Genomic DNA, 25889 nt, shown 5'->3' with positions numbered 1-25889 from the left:
ATGGGTCTACACAAACTTCCCAAAGGGGTCACCTATTCCTGGATTACCCCAAGTTAAGCACACTTAACTTGGGAGTTCTTTGCCAACATTCAGCCCAAAAGATATCCAGCTGGTATTATTTCCTTTCTTACACTATTCTCGATATATACTAACTCTCTCGAAATATTACATTCGACATGTCAATAAGGGTTCTTGAAAACACAAGGGATAGAAACTGTTAGCAGAAGAAGCACATCAACATGAAACGCAGATGAAGCAGGTCCCTTGTTGAACAGATTTTCTTTGATGTCCTAATGTAATAAATGGAAAATAAATCCTTGATATTCTTCACTGTATATCTTCTTGAAAAGAATGGATGAAGTTTAACCCCAAGTATGGAAGGAAGAAAATCATGAAAGCTATTCCTTGTATTGACTACACATTGTTTCTACTTTTAGTAGGAAGAGAAGATTACCCTTTTCCAAACATGCATCAGTTCTCAGTCCTAACGTCATGTGCGGATAAATGCATTCATAAACTCCAGAATGGCCTCAATTCCTTACCAAAAACTCCCCCAAGCTATTCAGATTTTGAATACTAATAACCTCATATTTTTTAAGGTTCAAGAAGATGTTGAAGAGAGAGAGAGGCAGACTGATTGGCTGCATCGAAAGAAATATGAATTCCTACTCACATTCATAAGAATTATTCATGGGGATGAATATGACTTCACTACAAATGAAAGGCTTCTGGTTTTGACCAAATGTCTAACTGCATCTGTAAGAGGCAGGAAAAAAAAAAAGATAATAGTCTTCTCCTCTTATGTTCCTAGCAGTAGATGGAGTCTACAGAGAGAAGGATATATAGATATAATTTTATACCCTTGATGCCCTTATTAGGGAAAAAGTTTCATATCATTCACAAAACTATGAGGGTGTTTGGCTTACCGTTTTGACCGCTTATAAGCTATTCATTTAGCTTACAAGTTGTCAAGATTATTTTATTAAATGTTTGAGTTGTTCAAAGAGCTTAAAAGTTCTCATACCAACTTTTCCAAAAGCTCCCCACCCCTAACTTTTTCAAAATGCTGCTCCCAATTTATTTGCGTTGACCAATTAAATGACGATTTTACTATCATAGATTCAACCTATTTTCAACCATACCCACATCTTCATCCTTTGCATTAATTGATCCCCGTCACCAGACCTATCTCCAACCCCCATTTTTCCCATTGTCGTTGTTGTCATCCTCACCCCAGCTGTTTGCATCTCACCATTCCCCGTGTACATTTCGTCTATTGCCTCCATCGTCGCCTTCTCTCACCATCACCATCACCGTCGTCTGTTGCGGCAGTCACCATCGTCGCCGCTTGTTTGCTGAAGCTTTTTGTATTTGATAATATATTTGAAGAAGAAAAATAAAAGGTGTATATATATTGTATTGATATATTTTTTAATAATTATGTATAATTTATCAACATCTAATGGTAAAATTTTATATTATTCAACAATATATCTATTTTCATCTTTTTATCAAGTTCTAATAGTTTATCATCTTTTTTAAACCAAACACATACTATTAACTGATAAATTAAAAACACATTTATTTAAATACGTTAACAGCTTAAATGTTACTTAACTTTTAAGTTTACATTTTTAAAAGCTAAGCAGCTTAAAAGCTCCCCAAAAAAGGGATAAGCCAAACACCCCTTGTGTATGTCATGGGTGAACAAAAAGTGAGTAATTTACTGAGTAACCTAGTTCAGATATTCTATCAGCCACATTCAATTAGAATGAGCTTTGTCAAAAGCAATGAGTATAAAAAATTTAATATTTTTGATCAAGTATAAGGATAAAGAGTTTAAACTTTTAATGACACAAGATGTATAATCATTATTTTTCTAACAAGAAGAAAAAACGTTGTGTGCTTTGTTGCTATATGGAATAATACCAAAGCACTTGTACATCCTTTCATCAGTATGAAGACTCCTGCAGGTAATGTACAAAAGCCATATTTTTTTTTAGCTAAGTTACAAGAAGCCATATTTTGAATCATAATTAAATTGGCTTAAACATCTGGAGAGGCTGTAGCTGTGTACTTGTGAATGGCTGCAATAATCCTGTCTTTATCCCTGGTTGGAAAGGCTTCCAATAGCACCCCATTCTTATAGAAGTGAAAGAGGGGCACCGCCTGCACCACAGCAGGTCATTTCAAATCCAGCGAGAAACAACATAATAATTACTTGGCAAAAGAACAATATAAATAATTAAAAAGATTAAAATTTGCAGTGATATCACAATAGAGGAAGAGAGCTACAAGGTAAATGTTGCACAAGTTTGGATGAGAAAAGAATGCAGTATCCAGACAAGGGAAATTAACAAGGAATTTTGTTTCCTTTCTCTTATTCTTCTCCTTCTCAATTTCATGTCTCCGCAACCCACAAACAAGTGTCCATTTTCTACATACTTGTATGAAGATTTAGACAAATTTCCATCAGAACTAGTCGAATTAGGAGAAGGCTGCTGAGAAATTTACCTTTATTCTAAGTCGCTCTGCAACCTCAGATTGTTCATCATATTCATCAATAACCTACAGTAGATACCACAAAATCAGAAACTCTATTTTTACTTAGAACATTTCATAAACACACAGGGAATGCATATTTAATACCTACACCGCCATCATTTAACAATAAGCCTAAATCATGCTGACGAAGAAGAAAGACCAATATAAACAGGTTATTCTCTTCGTCAGAGAATCCAATATATGCCCTGGGCATATGTAAAAGTACTGTTCGTACTAGAATGCAGAAAGTTGATTTGAAGAGTAGATTTATCATTTACGCAACGGCAGTTGAGTGTGACCAAGATAAGGGTGAACTTTTTTCTCTGTTTCTTTCTTTTCATTTTGTTTAATTGTTGTTTTTGTGTTGTTATGGGAGGGGGGAATGGATGATGGAGTTTTGCAAGAACATAAAGAGCCCCCCTGATGTGAAAACTACAGAATCAGTTAAAAAATACTCACATTATGCTTTAAGAAGATTACTTCAGCTCCTTCATCACCAGATCCCTTGCATAATTTTGAAAAGATTGGATCTATATACTTGCAACTACCACATGCAGTGCGATAAAAATCTACCACAACTAAAGAATTTGTTTCCTCGGCTTTCTCTAAAATTCTGAGGAATTCTTCATCAGTTCTAAATTCCCTGACACATTCAACTGGGCATAGCTCATCGTCTTCATCAGACAACTTGTCTTGATTTTCTTTAGCGACACTTCTGGTTTTCAGAGTCTTGAATGAACCAAATTTCATGGATTCTAACCCTGAGACTCTAATCATATACGGAATTGTTGCTTTCAAACCTCCTGATATGGTTAGACTTCTGACAGGAAGCGAATTGGAAAATATGGAGTGTATTCTCGAATCATATTGTCCATCAAGAAACCTTCCGAAATTGAAAAACGCCTTGTAAGTAAGGATACTTTGCCTTTGCATGGCAGCATATACCAGGCCTCCACAACAAGAGCCTATGTTACACTTATAGACAGCTACCAAAATGAATCTTCAATATTTCTCTGCCAATCCTCTGTCTAGAAGAATTTCTGATTTTCCTTACTGGTGTAGCAAAAATCCCCTACATAAATATCTCATCCATGACAAACAGATAAACACTGTTTTAAGGAATCACAAATGCCAAAAGCAAAACCCTTTCACACCTGAAATACATGAAAATGTGGGCAACAATCAATGATTTTAAACTACGCATCAATATACAATTGTTCAGAAAAGTACACATGGAAAAGAATACCTAATAAATAAACCAGCATTTGATTCACATAGTCACAGGTAAAGAAAATGACAATTAAATATGAAAACGAAAATTGGGCAAACAACAGGTGTTAGCCTGTTAGATAAACTCCAAGAGTAAAATATTATTGCACACAGTTTTTACTGAAGGATCAGGGGGTTCAAATTGTGGAAGCAGACTCTTTGTAAAGTAAGGGTAATGCTGGGTACAAAATGACCTTCCCCCAACCCTTGTAAAGCGGGGCATTTCATGCACCGGTGCATAATTTGTTATAGGGACTCAGTTTCCACTTAACCAATAATGCCACATGAACAAGAAGCAAATGCATCACACGATCAGTCAAACAAAGTATTCTATACGAATCCCATAGTGCGGACGGATTCCATGTAGAGACATTTTCCAACTTGAAAAAGGGAGAAAATTATGGGAAATATAACATTCTTTGCTCTCTCTCTCTCTCTCTCTCTCTCTCTCTCTCTCAACTTCTGTTCAAAACGATTGACAGATTCTGACCGACAAAAATGCTATACTTCCTCTAATATTACCGATTTGCACAAACACAATTATCTCTATCAATCTTCAAAAGAAAAACTGGAAACGATTTCATACTTAATCCAGTCACGGTAACAAATCTACAAACTTCAGTGTCAGTTCCAAGAACGGCTGATATCAAGCTCTGCATAAGTTAACAAGAAACACCAGCGCAATCTTAATTCCTCTAAGAACAGCTTACGAGAGAGAAATAACTAGTGGCATAAAGAACAGCGATCAATCAAAATCTCAATCACCAAACTGGTTTAGGAAAGCCGAAATGCAGATTAAAGAAAATGATCATCGAGATATAAGAGAAACAAATGATCTAGATGGAGGCTTTTGCAATGAGATTTCTGAAGTTCGAAAGGATGTCTAGCTCGGCACTCACCACCAGTTTCTCTTCGTGTCCGTGCGCCACAAGGAGAGGTATTGGATGAGAAAAGGACAGGATAGGCCGTTTTCATTCACACACTGCTCTCTCCCTCTCTCTCTCTCTCTCTCTCTCTCATATAATTGCTTTTTAACTCAAGTAACATTAAGATTTAAACTAAAAAATTATCAAATCAAGATTAGAAACTTTTAAACATGACATGCAATGTTCTTATAAAAAGATATCATCATAAATAGAAAGCCAGAATCTATGTTACTGATCCTACCTAATGTAGTAGATTAAGGCCTAATATATATTTTGTTTGTAGGGAGAAAAATATCGACCTTTTAGTGAAATAAATTTTAATTTTTGTGGAATACATTACTCAAGAAGACCCAATGCATGATTCATTGGAGTTCATTCTCTATTTAGGTAATTATATTGTTTATTTAAAAGCTTAAAATGGAAGCATCTAATGAGAAATATATTCTTTTTGTAAAATTGACGAATTGGGCTACAATTAATGCAAACGTACTAGGCTTTTTCCATAATTTATCCTTAAATAAATTTAGAGGCTGGATTAAGTGGCACTCCAATAACAAATGTAGAAAGACTCAATTTTGAGATGTGCCTTTGCACCGCCAACAGAGGCAGCCAGTGCTTGGTGGTGCCTGGGAGAAAGAGAGAGGAATTGGTCTCAACTCAAGGCGAGAGAGAGAGAGAGAGAGCAGACCTCATGGATTCTAAGCCACACAAAAACTAACTTCCGTAACTCCAAAAAAATTCTTTCATTTGATCAAACTGTAAGAAAGAATCTAATGCAAAACTAAGTGGAAAATAAGGATATTCCAATTCTACAACCATACAGTACAAAACCTCCTTATTATCTCTCTTTCGCAAACCAAATAAAGCACCAAACACAAACTTTATTACATCAATTCCTTTCGAGCAACCAACCACTCAACTCCTATCACAAAAAAAGGAAAAAGGGAAACAACTTATCATACAGAAAATGTACTCAACATGTACAGTAGAGAACATCCTAGCCATGTTCCCAGATCATGAAATTATAGCCAAAAAAAAAAGACCAAGAATATATATAAGGCCAATGATAGCGTGTATTGTACAGTACCAATGGCGTATTACTTTGACTTGTTTGAGTGTGACTTTTTCCTGGTCAAGAACATGAAGATCCGGAGGAACGATCTCCTCTTTTTCTTCGTAGTCTTAACATCCGGAGAAGAATCAGTTTCAGTGTTATTTGCAGGTGCGTAGTAGTCCTTCTGGCTTATTAATCCATGGTGCTGGACAGGTAGGGAAGCATCTGGCGCATGGATAAAGTTCTTGGTTTCTTTCGTCTCCTCAAAGCTTGTCCTTGGGCTCTTATTTGGGTTCACTGCTCCTTGATTGGACTCGCTGGCTTTTCGTCGTTTCTCATTCTCAGCTCTCCATTTTCTCAGTTCCTGTTCGACACCCAATTTCCCTTCCTGGGCCGTCTCAGCCTTCAGCATTGCTATTTCCAATGCTTCCTTTTGTGCAGCCATTTCACGGACAAATTCCTCTAACTTTTTCAAGGTTCGGGATTCAGATTCCTTGGCTGCCTCGACATGGAGGACGGCAGTGGCCACCCTCTCGTTAGCCAGCTCCTCTGCATGATGGGCCTGCTTGCTGAGTTCATAGTAGTCCTCCACAGAAAGCGTTACTCCGGCAGGTGAGTTGTCATGGCTGTGAGCTGATTCACTCTCTTTCAGAGCTTTTATTGCTGATAATGCCAACTTTTCTGAAGCTCTAGCAGCTTCGATCTCCTTTTCAGCCGCTACTAGCCTACTCTTCAAGATGCTTACTCCAGCTTTTGCATGGTCTGCTTCTTCCTCTGCCTTGTGCAAATCCTCACGAGCCATTTGAGCAAGTGACTTGGCCTGATCTGCATCTTCGGCTGCCTGCTGTAATTGCTTGGGTAGATCCACCATCATCTGTCTTGCTTCTTTTTCTTTCAACCGAACAGTAGCAATCTCGGATTTAGTCTTGCTCAGCTCTGTTTCAAGGGCCGCAACTGCTATTGCCGCCATCCCTTCTCTCTGCCTAATGGCAGCAAGTGCTGATTTTTCTATTTCTAGCTCAGACTTTAATGCCATGGCTGCCTCCTTCAAGCAATTAACCTCATTAATGGATTTCTCAAGGTTGAGCTTCACTTCTTCAAGTTCCTTGTTGGCCAAAGCAACTGCTGCTTCTATTTCAGAGTGTGTTCTCTTCTCCAGTTCATCTGTCTGGCCTTGTGCATGAGATTCTTCATCATTTTCCTGCGGCACTTTTGATTCCATATAAGCTCCTAATTCAATTTTCAAATCTGCAAGCAGTGCTGAAGAAGTAGCTAGTTTTGATTTGAGATCTTTTGCTGACAAAATATGCTGATTTAGCCTCTCTAGCTCTTCTTCTGCCTCCTTCAATTCCTTCTCCCAATTGTGAGTATCTTGTTCTGTTGCCAAAAGTGCACCAATTCTTTGTTCCTCTGCCTCCAGATGGGCAGCATGTGCGGACTCCAAAGATTCCCTTGTGGTGATCAATTCAATTGTCAGTTCTTCCACTGTCTTCTCAACTTCTTTTGCGGCAAAAACAGCCTCCTCGGCTCGCTTAACAGCTAGGTCTCTCTCAGATGCTAATAAAGCAAAATCTTTACTAAGTTCTTCTAGTTCATGATTCACACTTTTCAGCTGTGAAACAGCAGCTGTACACCTTGCTCGGGCAACCTCAAGCTGTGCCTTTGCTGCCACACTAGCCTCAGCAGCAATTCCTTTCTCCATCTCTTCTACCCTGAGCTTTGCAAGTTCAGCATCCTGTTTTGCCTGTTGCTCTTCTATCTGTGCTCTCTCAAGGTTGAGTTTCAATTCTTCAATGAGTCTCTTGGTACTGTCTAGATCTTTTAATACATGATTTTTTGAATCTTCAGCATCAAGAAACTGGTTCTTACAAATTGGAATCTCTTCCTTTGCTTTCTCTAGTTCCTCTTCTATAAGCTTGCGTTTCTGCATAGGCCATCAACAAAACAACTTAGTTATTCCTGGAAGGGATTAAGCAGGTCTTCAAAAGGGAACAATCTTGTGCACCGCAATAGTATAAAAATAAATTGTTTTATAAGTGCAATTCTGGAAACAAGTCAAAAACAAAAACAAAGAAAGCAAGGGGAGCTACCCAGTGCACGAAGCTCCCCCATTTGGGAAGGTTGGGGGGGGAGGGTCATCCTTGTACAAGGCATAACAAATTTAAGATTGATACATGAATTTGTGCAAAATTTCCTTGGTTAGTATTTAGCCAAACTTGACAAAAGCTTATGGAGGATAGCAAATATACTTAGAATAGTAGTACAAGGGAAAAATCATTGTGGAAACACTAACCTCTACAGTATGGACTCTATGTGCCTTCCAATCAACAATTCCCCCAAATTTCGAAACAGCAGCTTTGACAGATTCAAAAGGTGCTGCTGTATCTATCAGAACTCTGTTTACATTGACCTTCTTTAGATGCTTAGAAGGGTCAGCAGGCTCTGTTATATTAAAGGCATCTCCGGAAACTTCAGCCTTTTGCTGATGAGACTTATTGGATGGCACTAGATGATGGTCATTCTCAGCATCATTCACCCCTGGGGATGAAGCAGTAGGTACAATTACATTAACATGGGAGCTCGTAGCAAAACTGTCTTCTTGAGATTGCTGCAAAGCGGCATCCGGTTTTGCTCTGGAGGTGCTTGATGAAATGGACACTGCAAGGCCTGTTACATTTTCCTTTTCCAATGGCTCCAATATGTCTGGTTTATTGGTTGATTGAACACTGGAATACTGCTCAAGTGCATGTCCATTAGAAGTGCCATTTGGTTGAAGATGAGTACTGGGAACAGAATCACTTTCTACAGATTGCTGCAAATCATCACTGGCTCTTGCTTCAGAGTTAGACGATAGAATGGATTCTGGAAGACATGCCACTCTTTCCTGTTGCTGCTGCTGTAAGTTTGTTGGATCCTTGTCAGATGGAATTGGAGTCTTGTGTTCAACTATGGGTATTGCTTCTGAGGTAAATGATGGAATGGATTCTGAAAGCCCTGTTACCCTCTCCTCTTGTTGTGGCTGCAATTTCTCTGGATCCTTGTCTGATGAAACCATAGCCTTTTGTTCAACTATGGGTATTGCTTCTGAGGTAAATGATGGAATGGATTCTGAAAGCCCTGTTACCCTCTCCTCTTGTTGTGGCTGCAATTTCTCTGGATCCCTGTCTGATGAAACCATAGCCTTTTGTTCAACTATGGGTATTGCTTCTGAGGTAAATGATGGAATGGATTCTGAAAGCCCTGTTACCCACTCCTCTTGTTGTGGCTGCAATTTCTCTGGATCCTTGTCTGATGAAACCATAGCCTTTTGTTCAACTATGGGTATTGCTTCTGAGGTAAATGATGGAATGGATTCTGAAAGCCCTGTTACCCTCTCCTCTTGTTGTGGCTGCAATTTCTCTGGATCCTTGTCTGATGAAACCATAGCCTTTTGTTCAACTATGGGTATTGCTTCTGAGGTAAATGATGGAATAGATTCTGAAAGCCCTGTTACCCTCTCCTCTTGTTGTGGCTGCAATTTCTCTGGATCCTTGTCTGATGAAACCATAGCCTTTTGTTTAACTATGGGTATTGCTTCTGAGGTAAATGATGGAATGGATTCTGGAAGACCTGCTAAGCTCTCCTCTTGTTGTGGTTGCAATCTCTCTGGATCCTTTTCTGATGGAACTGCAGCCTCCTCAACTATGGGTGTTGCTCTTGAGGTAGATGCTGGAAGGGATACTGAAAGACCTGCTGCACTTTCCTCTTGTTGCAGCTGCAATTTTTCTGTATCCATGTCTGATGGAACCAAAACATTCTGCTCAACTATGTCTATTGCTTCTGAGGTAGATGACATAATGGATTCTGAAATACCTTTTACACTTTCCTCTTGCAACAGCTCCTTTCAGTGGATGGTCTTCGTCTGATAGAACCAAGGCCTTCTTCTCAACTATTGGTGCATCACAAGTATGTTGCACATCTCTAATATCAGAATCTTCTTTCAAAGTAGGTTCTGATACGTCTGCCCTATGTCTGATCCCTTGCAGTCAGGTTCCAGTTCTTGATTTATTGGAGCTTCATCATCTGGATGATCCTTGTCATGGACAGATAATAACTGTAGTATTATAGGATTCTGGAAAGAAGTTATCTTTAGCATGTTTCTCATCCTCCATTCTAATAAGGTAACTAAGAAGAGCCAAGTATTTATCTGAACAAACTACAAGTAACTACAAAAAAGAAAAGCAAAAAGACACAATTTGGGTACAAAGAAACAACTAATAAGAAGTAGAAAAGCTTGACTAAAGAACACTTAAGAAGAAGACAGAAAGAATTAGCAAAACGTCTAGTTGTTTAAGCGTAAGGAATTTAAGCTGAGCAACAGAACTTAGATGACCACCATTGGGTCTCAATGGCCTCAACAGGACTCTTTTTTACTTAATATTCTTTATTTGTTTTGGTAAGTACTATAATCAGCACAACTTACCTCCAAAAGAAAATCAATAAAAGGTTGTCCATTGCCAAATAATTTATGTTACTAGACATGATTAAGATGGCTTGGTCATGTGAGGAGAAGATCAATAGAGGCTTCTGTGGAGAGAGTGGTTGGAATGAAACAAGTATCTTGCAAATGAGATAGAGGAAGACGAAGAAAAACTTGATGGGAGACACTTAGGTATGACATTATACCAACCTGCCTTTATCTTTGTTATGCTCCATTACACTTTGGTATTCCATTCCATCCACTCTTCACAGAAGCCTCTATTGGCCTTGTTACATTACCAAATTGTCTTAATCATGTCTCAGACAACTTATCTTCAGTAGAAGCCACTTCTATCTTATTACAAATAATCTCATTTCTAATTTTATCTTTTTTTTTTTTTTTTTTTTTTGGGCTGCACATCCATTTTAACATTCTCATCTCCGTTATGCTCATATTTTGCATAAATCAGTGCTTTACTACCCAACACTTTGTGTCATACAACAAGATGGTTTTGTAGCTTTCTTATAAAGTTCTCCTTTCAGCTTTACCAGAATTTTACTGTTACGTAAAATGTCAAATACATTTTTCCATTTTAATCAACCTGTTTTAATTCTATGGGTCACATCCCCATTAATCTCTCCATTTTTTTTTGGAAGATTGACCTAAGATATCTAACTTGATCTTTTCTTGGCGTAACTTGATCTTCTAGTTTTACCATAACATTATCTACACTCATATTTTTACTAAAGGGTAAATTGTGACCAAACTCCTTGTGATTTAAGCCATTTGGAATGAAATCCCACGTGATTTAAAAATGTCTTTGAAGGTCCTTGTGATTTTATTTTTTTTAAAAACCCCCTCTATTAAGTCAATCACCCAAATAGTTATCTTTAATGATAGATTCAAACTATGAAAAATTAAAGTACCTCATAGGGCATTTGTGTGAAAATGTTCAAAACCGTATGGGGTTTGGGTGGAATTTAAGGTAAACTATGGTCCCAATGAGGGCTTGTATAAATATTAATGTATAGATATAATTATAAAAAATAGGGCGAAGTGCCAAATTGGCCATTGGACTTCGGCTTGAGGACCAAATGGTGTATTTCAAAAATGGCTAAATAAACTAGTATATTTTAATATTCAAAACCACGTTAGCCATTATAGTTGGCATCCTTAGTCGACCATTTAATTGGCCTAAGGGCCAAATTGGTCACTATATTTTAAAAATGGCTAAATAAATCACTGTATTTTCATATTTGGAACCACATTAGCCATTATATTTGATGTCATTAGAAGACCATTTAATTCCATTAGGCCAACATGCCAAATTGGCCACTATACTTTGTTCAAGGGGGCTAAATTGGCCACAATACTTTGAAAAGAGTCAAATAAACCACTGTATTTTTAAACTCAGGCCCACATTAGCCATTATGATAAATGTCGTCTTAACACCCTTGGACACCATTTTAATTCCACTAATGGCATCAACTATATTCCCAATCACATTCCAAATGTTTGTGATTAAAATCCTAATCTAGGATTATTGCATTGTGAGGCAATCGCATTGTGAGCCACATGAGAGAGATGAGAATTTTAATTCTTTTGATGGAGTAAAGGCAAAGTGACTAAATTAAAGCCTAAATCAAGATTCAAAAAACATCATGGTTGCAAATTGCCTTACAACACAATAACCCTAGATTACGATCAAGAACGTTTTGAATATGATTTTGGATGTAATTTTTGAAATAAGGTTTGATTAGGTGTATAGTTGATGTTATTAATGGAATTAAAATTTTGTCCAATGATGTCAAGATGACCTCTATCATAGTGGCTAACGAGACCCAAGTCTGAAAATATAGTGATTTATTTAACCCTTTTAAAATACAGTGGCTAATTTGGCACTACGCTACGGAATGGAATAAACAACCATGTGAAGGTGTCAACCATAATGGCTACTTGGCCCCAAGTCTAGAAGTGTAGTGGTCTATTTGGCCTTTTAAAGTACAGTGGCCAATTTGTCACTTCACCCAAAAAAAATACAACAAAATACAAGTTTATTTCATCATAACCTTGTATCCATATTCTCACTTTCTCTAAATTGCCTCATCTTGTATACACATCTATTTTTATGTTTGTACTAGTATCCTGACCCGTACTTCTTCGGTGAAAAATATACATACTAAAATCAATATCTTCCTCATTGGATATGTTGGGCACATTCACTTCCAAGTTCCAACTGCTAGCATTTTTACCACTCGTGAAAGTTTAAAATTTCATCTCCAATTTTCAACATACAGTAGAAACTTCCAAAAGGGTTGACTTTTGTTTAAATGTGCAATGTCTTCTTCTAGTGGTATAACAAACATATAAAGCTCATTTCTAGGTTTACCTAAGTAGAATATACACTTCAAGGAACAAACCAAACCATGTCTTACATGTCCTTGCTGCTGAAAAAGGCCATTATGACAGGGACACAGGTCACTACTGATATTTTTTAGCTACTTCTATATAAATATTCTACTAATCATGAACTTGGACCATATTGGGAACGAAATTCCATAACCTTCGGATACACCACACTGCTCAAGAATACCTAAGACCGTTTATGAGGTGAACTTTTTAACAGCAAAAATGGTTGTAATTAATGGTAATGTAACTCAAACACTGCAAATGCATCTTGACAGATGTCTATAAAAATACATCAACATATTCAGCATAGAATTCCGTTAAAACTAAAAGAAATATTTTATTGAATGGCTATAAGACCAACTCTATCATATAACATGGAATGTTAGGCAATAAATCCCCAACAAGTGCAAAATATGAATGTAACAAAAATGAGAATGTTATGGTAAATGTGCAGCCATACAAGAAATGATTAAATTAGAAATGAATTTATATGTCATAGGGTTGGAGTGACTCCTATTAAAGATAAGATGTGCTAGAGACGATTAACATGTTTAGTCATATAAGAAGAAGACTGATAGACACTGAGGGAATGGACAAAATTTTTAGCAAAAGACGTAGAAAAACTTGGTAAGAAACTCTTAGGTATGATATAAGTTATAATGGCTATATATAAGACATTATCACAGATAGTGATGATTCTATGTAGCCCCAAGTGGGATTAAAGGTACTGCTTTATACTATTCTATAAAGGATACATGATAAATGTGAAGTATGTACCAGACAATTTCTAAAGTAGGAAAAGAATATGGTATTGGAAAAGAAAATAACAAGCAAGAAATTGAAATTGGAACAGCATGTATGTATTCTATGGAGCTTTATCTTCCACATTTGCAATTCTAACTAAAAAATAACAGGATTTTAACCAAATCTAAGGTGATGTGTAAAGAAATATATTAATAATGTTGCCATGTCTATAGATTTCATGTTAGTGAGAATATATTCATTGCCTCTGCTATAAATACTCTTAGTTAGCTAGATGTGATGAAGTAGTTTGAATGGCATCTTAAGCCTCCATCTCAGTTACATAAATTGTTAAAATCTTATGTTATTAGAGAGGGAAATTAGGAACCAATGCCAATGGTAAAAGCAAAGACATTGTAATGTGAAAGGATCCATTAACAAAATCAAGCATACAAACATCATGTTTCTAAGATATTTGATAACTTGCTTTTGAGTCTTATAAGTTCCTATAAAGTAGGATTCAGATTAAAGAACTACAGACTTGTAAGCATCCCATTTGATTAAATAACCATATTACATCTCTAATGTAGTCTAATGCAAAAGCTATGTCTTTCTACTTGTAAGTAGGCATATCTTGAAAGGTGCACTAGAAGCCACCAACATTAGTGCTGTCAATTGAACATTGTTCTCAAAATTCTACAATTGATTGTAAACTTTCATCTTCAGAGGTAGCTCTGTCATTTTTGGGTGCTACTCTTGAGACAAACTTGTGCCTTCAAAAAGGTTGGAACCTTTAGATTTATGTGCACTAACCATTTGACCTCTAAAAACCACAGCATTGCATATACTTGGTCCACTATTATCCAAAATGTGCTGGGTGCAATTGCATTTCGACACTATTGCTCATCATGGCTTCTGAAGTTTATATGCAAGTGTTGTTAAAAAAGCTGGTAAGCATTCCAAAATGCAGCATAATCAAGTTGACAACTTTATGCAGTTCAGAACATATACTAAGAATTTACCTGACACGAGTTTTTCTCATCATGTTTTTGTTTGCCAGTATGATGTGCTCCAAGACTTTCAAACAGTTTCAAGCATTAAATGCCCACCATGGTCCATAAGGAATTCACTTTTCCCTAGCCAAAGACGTGCATGGGATTAGAATTCATAATGACAACTTTTCAATCATTCATAAGCGGGTATATCCATTTTCAGTGGAACAAATTCATACCCCACATTATCCAAAATTGAACAGACCGAATAATTCCATAAAGCAAACCTTCATTTTACGAAGCTGGACTAATTTTGAATATTATTTTTCCAACTTGAATGGATTAGAATTTCAATCTATTGCAAGTATCAACGTGCTAGTTATGAGATAACCAATGATCAATAATTTGCTAAAACTCCAGTTTCAAAGGTTTTTTTTGTCCCCCTGAAAAATAAGTAAAAGTTGTAAATCTCGTAACTAGCTAGGATATACCAACTGTTTGAGAAGTCCAATCCAGCTGTTTCCCGTCATCCAAAACAACGCATATATCAATAGACAGACAAAATATATCAATACAAAATTCGCTACAGCAATCAAAACTGCGATATGTCAATCTCTATTTTGATGCGGAACTTTTGAATTGGCAAATATTCTTCGCAGAAAAGGCAAAAGCACGTCAAAACAGAGAATCAAAGCTCTTAACTCACGAATTCCACACAATTAATGTCAAAGCTTCGTTAATTAAGCAAGAAAAAAAAAGAAAGAAAACTAGACAGAGCGAGTACCTGGAGGCTGAAGAATTACCAGAAACAAAAGAGAGAAGGGGGAAAATCAAAGCGAGAGGCTAACGATATCCGCCCTAGAATCGAGAAGTTTAAAGCAAAAGAGCTGAGATTAGAATTGAAATCATCATCATCATTTGAGCTCCAAATTTAACAGGTCAAACATCACCGCTAAATTTAGCCGCGAGTCGAGAGATAGAGAGAGATGGTGACTCACGTGTGTGGAGCTTCTTCCTCGCAGAGAATGAACTTGAAATTGAAATGAAGATCAGCGTCTCTTAATTAACATCTCTTAATAATAATAATAATAATAATAATGATATATTGACTCTTCTTTTTGCCAACAACTTCCATCAGCGAGCCGCGCCGCGTCAACGTGGGCCTTTCCTTTTCCTCTTTTTCCCCCTCACTTTCTCTCTCTCTCAAAAATCCAGATAAAAATTAACCCTTCCAGTTTATATTTATTTACTTACTCTCCCTCCTCAGAGTTTGTCAAGATTCGTGTTTTCAGTCAATATTTTTATTTATTATGAAGAGGAGTACAACAAAACAATAAAAAAGTAATAGGATAAAATTGTAATTTTTCAGATGAAGGCGATGTTGTTTTTGTTGTTGTAAATATAAATCTGTTAAGATATATGGATGATGGAGAGGCGCGCTGCTGGCTGCTCACATGCCAGCGCCGCAGTAATTTATGGAATCACGGGACAGCCCCGTGACGGGAGCGCCCTCCCTGTGAAATGGCTCACTAATTAATTCGTTAATTAGTGGGTCCCAACTCTTATTTTGCATGACCTAAATGTGTTTGATGGTTGATACTATTTGGTCTTCAGCCTTCACTTGGATTTAGTTGCAGTAACAAAATAGTCGATTTTAGTTGCACTCAAAACAATATGTTAACAGGAAATTTGACGGAGTTTTCAAAAGTTAATATTAATCTCCATTCAATTGTGATTTTAAGTTTTAATTTTATTTTCTTCTTCTTGCATATTATTAACGTCCCGTCGTCAATGCCTCGCAACAACTAACATTTTTGACAAATTATATGGTTGTTCACATGTCTCCTTATATTGTGCCATTTATTCACAAAAATGAACTATTTGATCATCACCATCACAATATTGTTTGATTCTATAAATTTTTGTCCCTTTAATCATCTATATGGATGGTGATATATTATCTTGTGTAAAGTCACTATAGTCAATATCATATGTCTAAATCTTCCCCCCCATTATTGTCTCTTTTTCTACAAATTACTGGTATTTCATGTCCTTATTCGCAGAAATTAATGAGAATTACGTTTCCCATTACATGCACTATAAAAGCTTCCTTAATTTAAGAATTTATGTTCAGTGAGTTGTCGAGTGAGACATTCTTTGAGTTGGGTCCCTAATTGCAAAAGTGGTCCAAACAGCACTTTTGCTTTTGAAGTTGTTGGGTACCACTAGCACACAAAAGAGTAATTGCCAATAATTATATGATATTTTTGCCAGCTTTTGGGGGCCATATACCAACATAACAATACTTGATATACTTCCTCTTTTTGTTTCTTTTTTAGCTATTAGGAAGTTTTGTTTTTGATAAATAAGAGCATATTAAACAGGAATGAAAAACTGAAATAAAATAGTTCAAGGACATATATGTTGGAGCATACCAGAACAATATCCACAAGCAATGAAGACTCCAAGACTTAATAACTTAAATTAATCATTGCCTGTAGAGGTGCAATGTTCTTTGAGATTCGTGGAAGGAAAATAAAAATAAAAGAAAATAAATATGCTTATTTATATGGGAAAAATTATGTAAATAATCTTATTTTCTCTCATTGTCTCATGAAATCTTTTTATGTGATGATGTTGAAATTTTTCCTCCATCATTTTCTGATTAGAAAATTGCATTAAAAGAGCATCCAATGTAATATTTGCTTTATAATAAGATGAGTGTAACTTTTAGAAATCGAGACAACGGATCCTAATTCAGTTGGTACAAGGTTGCTTTAAAGAGATGAAATATTAAGTATTTTGTGAGACTAAGATGCTCAACAAACGTGCGTCTGTAGCTCAGTGGATAGAGCGTCTGTTTCCTAAGCAGAAAGTCGTAGGTTCGACCCCTACCTGACGCGCGAGGGTTGCTCCTTTACTTTTACATTTATAATAATAATATATTATATGAGGGACGGCTAGAAAAAGAAACGTTTTACGATTTTCTTCGTATAAAAGAAAATTAAAAACTAAATATTAATTTCTTACAGTAGTCGCAACAAATTATTTAATTAATTTCAATTAATAAGCTAAGTCACATTCTATCCAACGAAACTAAAGTATGATGAAAACCTTCATTGTGCAAACGGATGGTGACTTAGAAAAAATAATATAAATCTTCCATCTCATACAACATAATTTGACGACTTTTTTTTTTTTTTTTTATATGTACAAGTAAATTATAGAAAACAAAAATGCTGATAATTCTATAAAATTAATTTGTTAAAATCTTATTTGTAAGTATCATTTTGCATAAAAATTACACTACATTTCCCTCAAGGAAGTGGCATACTAGGTTTCCCAACAGAAATAACCTTTGCCTTTCTGATTTTGAGAAACTTCCTTATAATAACCTTGCTACAATAATATGGATTCTTGCCCATAGGTCAGTCAAACGGAGATCGTCACTAATTTGAAGTTGAACATGGCGCATAAAATAACTTCACCACCAAGTTAAGGCAGCATCGGATTCCCGATATTAAAGTCATACCTTTGTCCTTCCTTAATGCACGCACTTTGTGTAAGTTATAGTACGTACTCACTGTACACTCGTGGTTGTGCAAGTCAACTTGCAATTCATCATATCTGTTATTCTTTGAAACAAATGCTAGTGTGCGGGGGGCAACTGTTGTGCCCGTACTACAAGTCTGAAAGAACATCGGAACGATCAAATGTACAAAAACACATTACATCTAGACTTGAAAAATAAATTTTAAGATAGCTCGTCCCTGAATCACATGTTAGTTTATGGTCTCACCTCTGTATCTTCCTGTATCCAGACCACATTTGATCTTCCAGGAAATTCGTATCTTCAACACACATACAGGCAAAGAGACAGAGAGTTGCCAACCTGAGAGCTAAGGCCATTAAACATGCACTGTGTTTGCTTTCTTCTGCACACTCACTCTTATGGTCAGTGGAAGTCCCGCATCGAAAGATCATGCATTTGCCACTTCTCGAATGTGCTGAGAATGGCTTTTACCGGGTGGAATAAAAATTAAATCATCCCAGCCAGAGTTCTTCTCGCTCATCTAGCATCACACGGGAAATTCAAAATTAAGTACTCAACTTGTAATTGAAGCAGAAAGAATGACCAACTTAATGGATCTATCCCTCGGATCCAGTTACCTCCATTTTTCTAAGAACATCTTCCAGACTTCCCACCTGAAGAATGAAACAGAAAAACAATCAATTTTACTAACGTTCAAACTTGAGTTGCAACTTGCAAGTCGACACAATATTTCAAATTAATGAGCAATATTACTTACAGAAGGGAATCAAGTGCATGAAATTAAATGCCCCTCAGAAAAGATGATTTGAATCTTGAAAAGCAAGCACAAAGTAAATATTCTTACAAAATCATGACTAAAGGTATGGCCACTTAGAATCCTAAGGTGGTCTTTTGAAAATGGGATCTCCAATGCATAAAACTCCTCACTTTGCAAGAGTCAAGGGAATATCAGTTTGGCATGCCTTAAAAACTCCTCACATGTAAGCAATGTATTATAGCAAATAAATATAAAAAGAAGATATGCTTTCCGTCTTTATTCTTTTCCGGTGACCCCTCCCCAAACCAAAAATAAATAAATAAAAAGACAGGCTTGCATCCAAACAAAAAAAGGGCATCCCAAGTGCACAAGGTTCCCTACTTTGTAAGTCAAGGCATGGTTATTTCTATACAACATTACTCTCACTTTGCAAAAGAGGGCATTTCCACAACATGAACACATTAACTTTCAATTACAAAGAAGCAACCTTATTATTGCTATCAGCATGCACCCAACATACAAATCACGAAAAAAGAAAAACAGGCCTGATTAAGTAGGAACTTATGAGCATTACAGCTAAAATACACAACATACACCAACAGAAAAAAGAAGGAAGGGGGGAAGAAGGTTAGATGTTGATACCATGATATGTTGAGAAGCCCCTGGTCCCCTTGCTCTTGAGACTGTTGAAAGTTCTTTTTCTATATCTTCCTGTTTCAGCCACAAGCACAATATAAAGTCACATAACGATTGCATCTGACAAATTATCATGTTTTCAACAAAAATTGTACCTCCATTTGTCAAACAAACCTTTCGGAAATATATTGGGCAGTACCGTCTATTTCTTTTCTTCACCACCAGAAGGTCCGACTGTGTACAGGAATATGATTGTCATAAACAATGGTGCAAAATTAAGAATACATAACAATTACAGACTTCATGTTCATGGGACACATAGACAAAGTAGTAAGCTGGACCAATCACTTTCATATCCGAGAAAGTTGTGCTGCTACTGTGCTAGTGATTTGTGAATAGCCACATACAGGCTTGTTAGTTATCTGGATCTGGGCCAGATCCTATAAGGAAATGGTCCGGTGCAGATCCATGTGTATTCAGACAGGAAATCGCATATCTGGACTAGGATCAAGTCCATTCTATAAATAGCACGTACCTGACTCAAAGATTTTTTTATATAACTCACTAAAGTAATTCTGTTTGTTTGGACGTAAAATGTTTTTCAACAAAATATTTTATTGGTGCAAAAAAATTTAATAAATCACTTTTTTCTTTGAGACCAAAATTAAAACCTCACTATTTTGACAAATAAATCACATTTAATACTTACAAACATTGCCAAATTTTATGTGGTAGGAGAATGACTTTATAGTAGAGAATATATATAGATCAGATCTGACACAATTATAAATGGATTTGTTAGATTTGGTCCTTATTTGATCTAAACAAAATCTATATGTAAGGAGACTGAATTTTTTGGGTCCAAACTCGATCAGATCTGATCCATTGATGGCCTTAATCACATTGACATGGCCCCTGATAATGTGAATCTTTTGATGCACATGTGATCTCATGTTGATTGTATAAGCACAAAGGACACATGCAAACACACTCCCATAGACACACTACTTGTGTAATGTGATAGTTATGTGGGTGTATTTTGCATGAATGCGAGGCAAATTTTCCTAACAGCCCATTTAGTATGCGGATTAAATAGTGATTGAATAAAGTCAAGGATGAGACAGAATAGTGATGGGACAATAATACTATCTAACTTTGGTAAAGGAGGTATAACCTAGGGTTATAATTATCCCATGTTTGGTATGTCAAAATTTAAATTGCGGATGAGGTGTTACTAGTGATTAAATGCCAAATGAACAATTTGCCCATTTGACCAATGAATCAAACTAACAGCAGTGTGCCCACAAAGGAACCCATAAATCAGATATACAGAAATTAAAACCCATTCACTAGAAATTAAAAAAAAAAAAAAAGAAAACAAAGGAACCTAAAAATCAAATATGGGAATCAAAAACCACTGTATTGAACACATTGAAAATGCAGTGAACAGAGCCCTAAGCCTCTGTTTTGGTGCTTAAATCACCGTATTGGACACTTCCGGACTCCTGTGCAAGAAGCAACAACAGTCCACACAATCGCTTTATTTAGACTCAAATAGAAATTATATATCATGCCATCATCATCAGAGAGACAATGGCGGCGGTGGCACAATGGTGGCAGTGGCGGGCAGTGGCCAGATTTGCTGGGAGAGGAGAGATGTGATGAAAATGCATTCAGGAAGAATGACAAGATGGAGACTATATATAGTACAAAAATTGCAAAATTTTAATCCCACCAAGCTGGACTAATTTTGTAACATCCCTCATCGAGCGATAGGAAGGACCGGAACAACTTACCCTGATGGACCTACGCGAACTTCCCAGGAGGTCACCCATCCTTGAACTTCTCCAGCTCAAACACGCTTAACCCGGGAGTTCTTTGCCTACATTCAGCCCAAAAGATATCCAGCTGATGTTTTTTCCTTTCTTACTTATTCTCGATATATACTACTATTCTCTAGACTCTTGGGGTATTACATTCCCCCCCCCCCCCGAGCACATGACGTTCTCGTCATGCGATCTTACAACTGGTTCCCAGATCTTCTCCCCTTTGAGGGCTGCCATCCTAAAAGCCTGTCAGAAACCACTCCTTGAACAGACCCTCGAGCCCCAGCGCCACTCCCAGCCCTCATCGGACCGCCTTCACCAAGGGTCGGCTTTGATACCACCTGTAACATCTTTCATCGAGCGATAGGAAAGACCGAAACAACTTACCCCGATGGACCTACGCGAACTTCCCAAGGGGTCATCCATCCTTGAACTTCTCTAGCTCAAGCACGCTTAACCCAAGAGTTCTTTACCTACATTCAGTTCAAAAGGTATCCAGCTAGTATTTTTTTCTTTCTTACTTATTCTCGATATATACTACCATTCTCTAGACTCTTGGGGTATTACAAATTTATACCACTTCCCCACCATTTTTTTTTTTGGAGGGGGGGAATGTTAGAAGGTAATACCTCCTTTACCAACATGAGACAGTATTAACATGTCAGAAGGTGATACTTTGTGGCTGTCCTTGTACCAAATGGACTATAAATATTTTCCCATGTGCCACATAATTCAACAAATACAATTGATGATGGATGATCCATAATTGATCCCGGGGCAATCAACGGCTAGTTTTCTACAATTCTATGAGAAAAAAAACGGATATATTTTCTCTTTCATTTTTATAAAACAGCTTCATGATGGCTGAAACTTAATAAATGCTCAAAAAGTCACTTCTCTTTGAAATAATGGTCAATGGATTACGCACATTACCTATGTTTCATGGGATGATTATTTGAAGGCAAGTAGAGAAATTAGATCTAATAATCACACAGGCATACCTGGAAAACAGGAACTCCATCAAATCCCCTTTTGGTATCTGAAGCTTTTAGCTACCAAGCATGAAATTAAATGTGAGCCAATTTAAAATGAGCAGATGATACAATATAATAATTATGGAATAGCCATCACTAGATCAAGTACGCATTAGATTATGCAGTAGCTAACACAGCATGCATTGAAGACTATGATGAGCAGATGATACAATAAAATAATTATGGAATAGCCATCACTAGATCAAGTATGCATAAGATTATGCAGTAGCTAACACAGCATGCATTGAAGACTATGTCAACAGTAATAGTCCTGAACTTGAAACAACAAATGATGGATATGCTTCAAACAGTCAATTAGATTTGAGACAGCAGGATATGCGGGAAAATAAGCAGTCCAAAATTTCTCTCTAAATTCGGGAAGAGTGAGGCACATAAATTCTGCAAGTAGAAATGCAACTTCTCTGGAAAACCCTAATCTCAGTACAAAAAATAACATACAGGTCAGACAGAAGGAAAAGAAGTTGTGACAATTCTATTATAACTTTAAGACAAATCATTTCTTGTCTAACTTGCTTATTCATTGTAGTCTTATCCCAACTCTTGTGTCTACAAACTACTCAAGTAGACATCTACATGTTCCAAAAGATGATTCATTCCATTACTTAAATACTTTTTATTCATCCAATCATATTCAAAGAAACTGAGATAAATAGCACTTCATTGATTATACTGGAGCAAAAAGGACACAATGAGTGAATGAACCCATTGGTCAATCATAAAATGACCTTAGGGTGCGTTTGATAGAGTTGAAAAATGAGGGTGGAATTTCAATTCCATGGAATTCCAATTCTCACCCCAATCCCTAGGAATTCCATTTCCTTGATTTCAAGGAAAATATTCACTTTTTGAACTAAAATGGAATTCGAATTCCATGAAATTGAAAAACTGTTTGATAGAATTTCTTGGAATTTAGATGGAAAATGAATTCCACCCTCATTTTCCATGTCTATCAAACGCACCCTTAGTTTAATACTCTATCAAATGGAACAATGAATTATTAAATATTAACTAAAAGATATAAATATTCTGATCACTAAAAATGAGAAATTATGCATAGTAGAACAAAAGAGAAAGTATTTTATCATTTTTCCATATCTTATCCTTGTTTTTTTTTTCCTCCTAGAAACAAATATATCATTAAGAGAACAATAATCCCTTACAACCAATCAGTATAACTGATCATCAAAGCATAAGATAGTATAATGGCAGAAGTTTCATAAAAATGTTGCTTTCAACATTATGCTGTAACTTCTATTTCTGATTTAACATTTGTCCTCATATTTTACAACAATAATGAACCAAACTAGTTTGCAAGAAACCTTGACCTAAAAGATGAGATAAATCAGGTATCATGTATAGAACCACCATATCTTCTGCTAATGATGGGATATTCCCGGGAAATCTTTGAAAATAAGAATAAGCAGGTCAACAGTTTTGACTGAACATAGAACATGCAAATGAAAATTGATAGAGATGTATCTTCAAAAGAAATCTGCTATACAACGTAAGCTTGCTGCAAGAGCACTTGGAATTTTCTTGAAAAAGTGATAAGGGGGTGATGAGAAATTGCAAGCAATCATAACAAAAAATGTCAATGGTGCTACCTCAAAACACAAAAAATAAATTAAAAACACACCTCTAATGCATTCTTTATTTGGACAGGATCAGGCAAGAATCGGAATGCAATTCCTTCAACCTTCAACATGTAAACCTATAAATTGGTAGGTCGGGGATTAAGTCAAGATGCTAACAAGTAAGAAACTAATAGAAGGATATAAAAATGATGCACATATGTGATGACCAAGGCAAGTCTTACTCATATGTGCAGCTTGTAAGGTCCAAAATTTTCTCCATATGAAAGCATGTAAAATGAATTTATAGTGATAGAATAAACGACTCATGCAAAGTAAAACAATAAAAAAAGTTATATTGACAAGTTTATTTTTATTGCTTTTTAAGGTCAAAAAGATCTGCTGCATCCAATGAAGCAGTTTTCCAATTATATTTGCCGTACCCAATCTCCAACATTCCATAAATCGCAACTAATGGGGCATCTAGTGTCTGAAGTTTTATCCAGCATTACATAATCAAAACGCCCAAGCAGTGTCACAAATTATTTCTTTTATCATTCTTAATTGCCAAATGCGGTTGACAAAATACCTAAATCTATCACATTTTCCAATATTTGTAGCCAATTCTCCTTATTTTCATCACACATCTAAGTTGTTTCCCTTCTGATTGGCTATAACGACTACGAACATTATAGCAATTGAAAGTTTTGAATCTTGCATAACTTCCATCCAATCCTTTCCATGTTTTTTCTTCAGCTAGGGATTTATGTACTCTTGCCGCAATGTCCGCTCAGTGACCCCCACCCCCTTCCTGAAAATTACCTTTGCTGTGTGCAACATCATTATTTGTTTTTCGCAAGCTAGACATCCACACAGACTACGAAATAACCAAAAAAAAAAGATAAAACAACACAAAAATTAAAGGAAGAAGAAAATAGCAAATGCTTGAAGTTGCAATTCGATACCTGGTCAAGTGTAATGGGAACAACTCTAGCCTTGCTTCTCAATTCCCTCTTCCGCAACTGAACCTGAAATTCACACCAATCAAATCAATTGCCATCCTCAAACACCAATAGGTTCCGAAATCATATCAAGTGTCACGAGAGAAAGAGAGTGTTAGGCGACTTGAGCGAGAAAGGCTTCGGCGTCTTCCTGGCGAAAGCAAAGCAACCCGATAGATTTGAGGCTATTGGGGTCGGAGATGAGGACGAACTCATTGTTGGAGTTGCTGACGGTGTAAACCGACGTTCCGGTGAGAGTCTTGGCAACGTAGTCGGAGTTCAAAGCGATGTCGAAGGTATGCCTGCCCTGCCGAGCCTCGCGATGCGAGACAGAGGCGAAAGGCAAAGCAGGTAGACGGCAGCGCTTCTCCGCAGGCGTCGGCCTGGGCCAGGTGGCAGCGAGTCGGGTGGCGAGCTCGGCGCCGAGCCGGTGACAGTGTTGGTGAATGAAGGAGCATAGAGAGAGGAGTGAGTTAGGGGACCCTAGCGAGAAGGGCTTTGGTGACTCCATTGGCAAGCGCAAGACGACAGACCAAACAAAAGGAGGTGGGTTGTGAGTTCTGCTTCTTTTACAGGTTTATTTACTCGGAGATCCCGAAGTTTTTGTCAGTCTCATTTAGGACCCTGGCATTCATAAATAGTTAAATACATTATTTTTAAATTAAGCTAATATTTTTTTAAATACATTATTTTTAAATTAAGCTAGATTTTTTTTCAGAAAATAAATTAAACTAGATTTTAGTGGCTATTTGTCAAATTTAGCAAGACTTACAGGTCAAGCCATATGAAATTACAACATACACTAAATCTTGTTATTGACACTAATCATCATATTTATTTTTAATTTAGTCTAACTTTGGTCGTATTTATTTGAATTTTTTAACTATATGTGCTATGTATTTGTAATTTATAATTTTTAAAATTAAATGTTAAAGAAAAAAAGGTTAGTTATGGTATTAAGAATGATGAATTGCAAAAAAAAAAAAAAAATTTCTTCCTATGGAAGTATGGATATAAATGAATTCTAATTAACTTTATTTATATATTCTTTCTATTTCTTTACTAAATGTTTAAAAGAGTTGTATAGGTTATTTTG

At 36.5% G+C, this 25889-nt stretch overlaps 3 protein-coding genes and 1 non-coding gene across 10 annotated transcripts; 1 reads left to right on the top strand and 3 right to left on the bottom strand.

The window, feature by feature from the left end:
- Positions 1-1795: 1795 nt before the first annotated feature.
- On the bottom strand, positions 1796-4805 carry LOC127798986 (thioredoxin-like 4, chloroplastic). 2 transcript variants are annotated; one of them, XM_052332651.1, is made up of 4 exons: positions 4713-4805; positions 3004-3698; positions 2515-2568; positions 1796-2169 (listed from the first exon to the last, which is right to left on the bottom strand). In XM_052332651.1, the coding sequence occupies exons 2-4, from the start codon at positions 3475-3477 to the stop codon at positions 2047-2049; spliced, it is 651 nt and encodes a 216-aa protein (XP_052188611.1). In that variant the 5' UTR covers positions 3478-3698; positions 4713-4805; the 3' UTR covers positions 1796-2046. The 2 variants fall into 2 exon arrangements, with proteins under 2 accessions (XP_052188611.1, XP_052188610.1); XM_052332650.1 differs by lacking the exon at positions 4713-4805 and adding an exon at positions 4400-4706.
- Positions 4806-5562: 757 nt separating this feature from the next.
- Positions 5563-15473, bottom strand: LOC127799907 (protein WEAK CHLOROPLAST MOVEMENT UNDER BLUE LIGHT 1). 5 transcript variants are annotated; one of them, XM_052334180.1, is made up of 6 exons: positions 15393-15473; positions 15179-15252; positions 14425-14538; positions 9006-9904; positions 8087-8882; positions 5563-7717 (listed from the first exon to the last, which is right to left on the bottom strand). In XM_052334180.1, the coding sequence occupies exons 4-6, from the start codon at positions 9626-9628 to the stop codon at positions 5837-5839; spliced, it is 3300 nt and encodes a 1099-aa protein (XP_052190140.1). In that variant the 5' UTR covers positions 9629-9904; positions 14425-14538; positions 15179-15252; positions 15393-15473; the 3' UTR covers positions 5563-5836. The 5 variants fall into 5 exon arrangements, with proteins under 5 accessions (XP_052190140.1, XP_052190141.1, XP_052190138.1 ...); XM_052334181.1 differs by having other exon boundaries at positions 8087-9005; positions 9129-9904; XM_052334178.1 differs by having other exon boundaries at positions 8087-9251; positions 9375-9904.
- Positions 15474-17224: 1751 nt separating this feature from the next.
- Positions 17225-17297, top strand: TRNAR-CCU (transfer RNA arginine (anticodon CCU)). Its single transcript has one exon. It is a non-coding gene; the product is annotated as a tRNA-Arg (tRNA).
- Positions 17298-17991: 694 nt separating this feature from the next.
- On the bottom strand, positions 17992-25353 carry LOC127800642 (protein TIC 22, chloroplastic). Of its 2 annotated transcripts, none has more exons than XM_052335368.1 (8): positions 24918-25353; positions 24758-24820; positions 23858-23932; positions 22168-22218; positions 19496-19574; positions 19347-19415; positions 18565-18600; positions 17992-18467 (listed from the first exon to the last, which is right to left on the bottom strand). In XM_052335368.1, the coding sequence occupies exons 1-7, from the start codon at positions 25302-25304 to the stop codon at positions 18575-18577; spliced, it is 750 nt and encodes a 249-aa protein (XP_052191328.1). In that variant the 5' UTR covers positions 25305-25353; the 3' UTR covers positions 17992-18467; positions 18565-18574. The 2 variants fall into 2 exon arrangements, with proteins under 2 accessions (XP_052191328.1, XP_052191327.1); XM_052335367.1 differs by having other exon boundaries at positions 19515-19574; positions 24918-25351.
- Between the last annotated feature and the right edge of the window lie 536 nt (positions 25354-25889).

This window comes from Diospyros lotus, chromosome 4 (genome assembly GCF_014633365.1).
Source record: "Diospyros lotus cultivar Yz01 chromosome 4, ASM1463336v1, whole genome shotgun sequence".
NCBI lineage: Eukaryota > Viridiplantae > Streptophyta > Magnoliopsida > Ericales > Ebenaceae > Diospyros > Diospyros lotus.
This window is presented reverse-complemented; position numbering and strand designations above follow the sequence as displayed.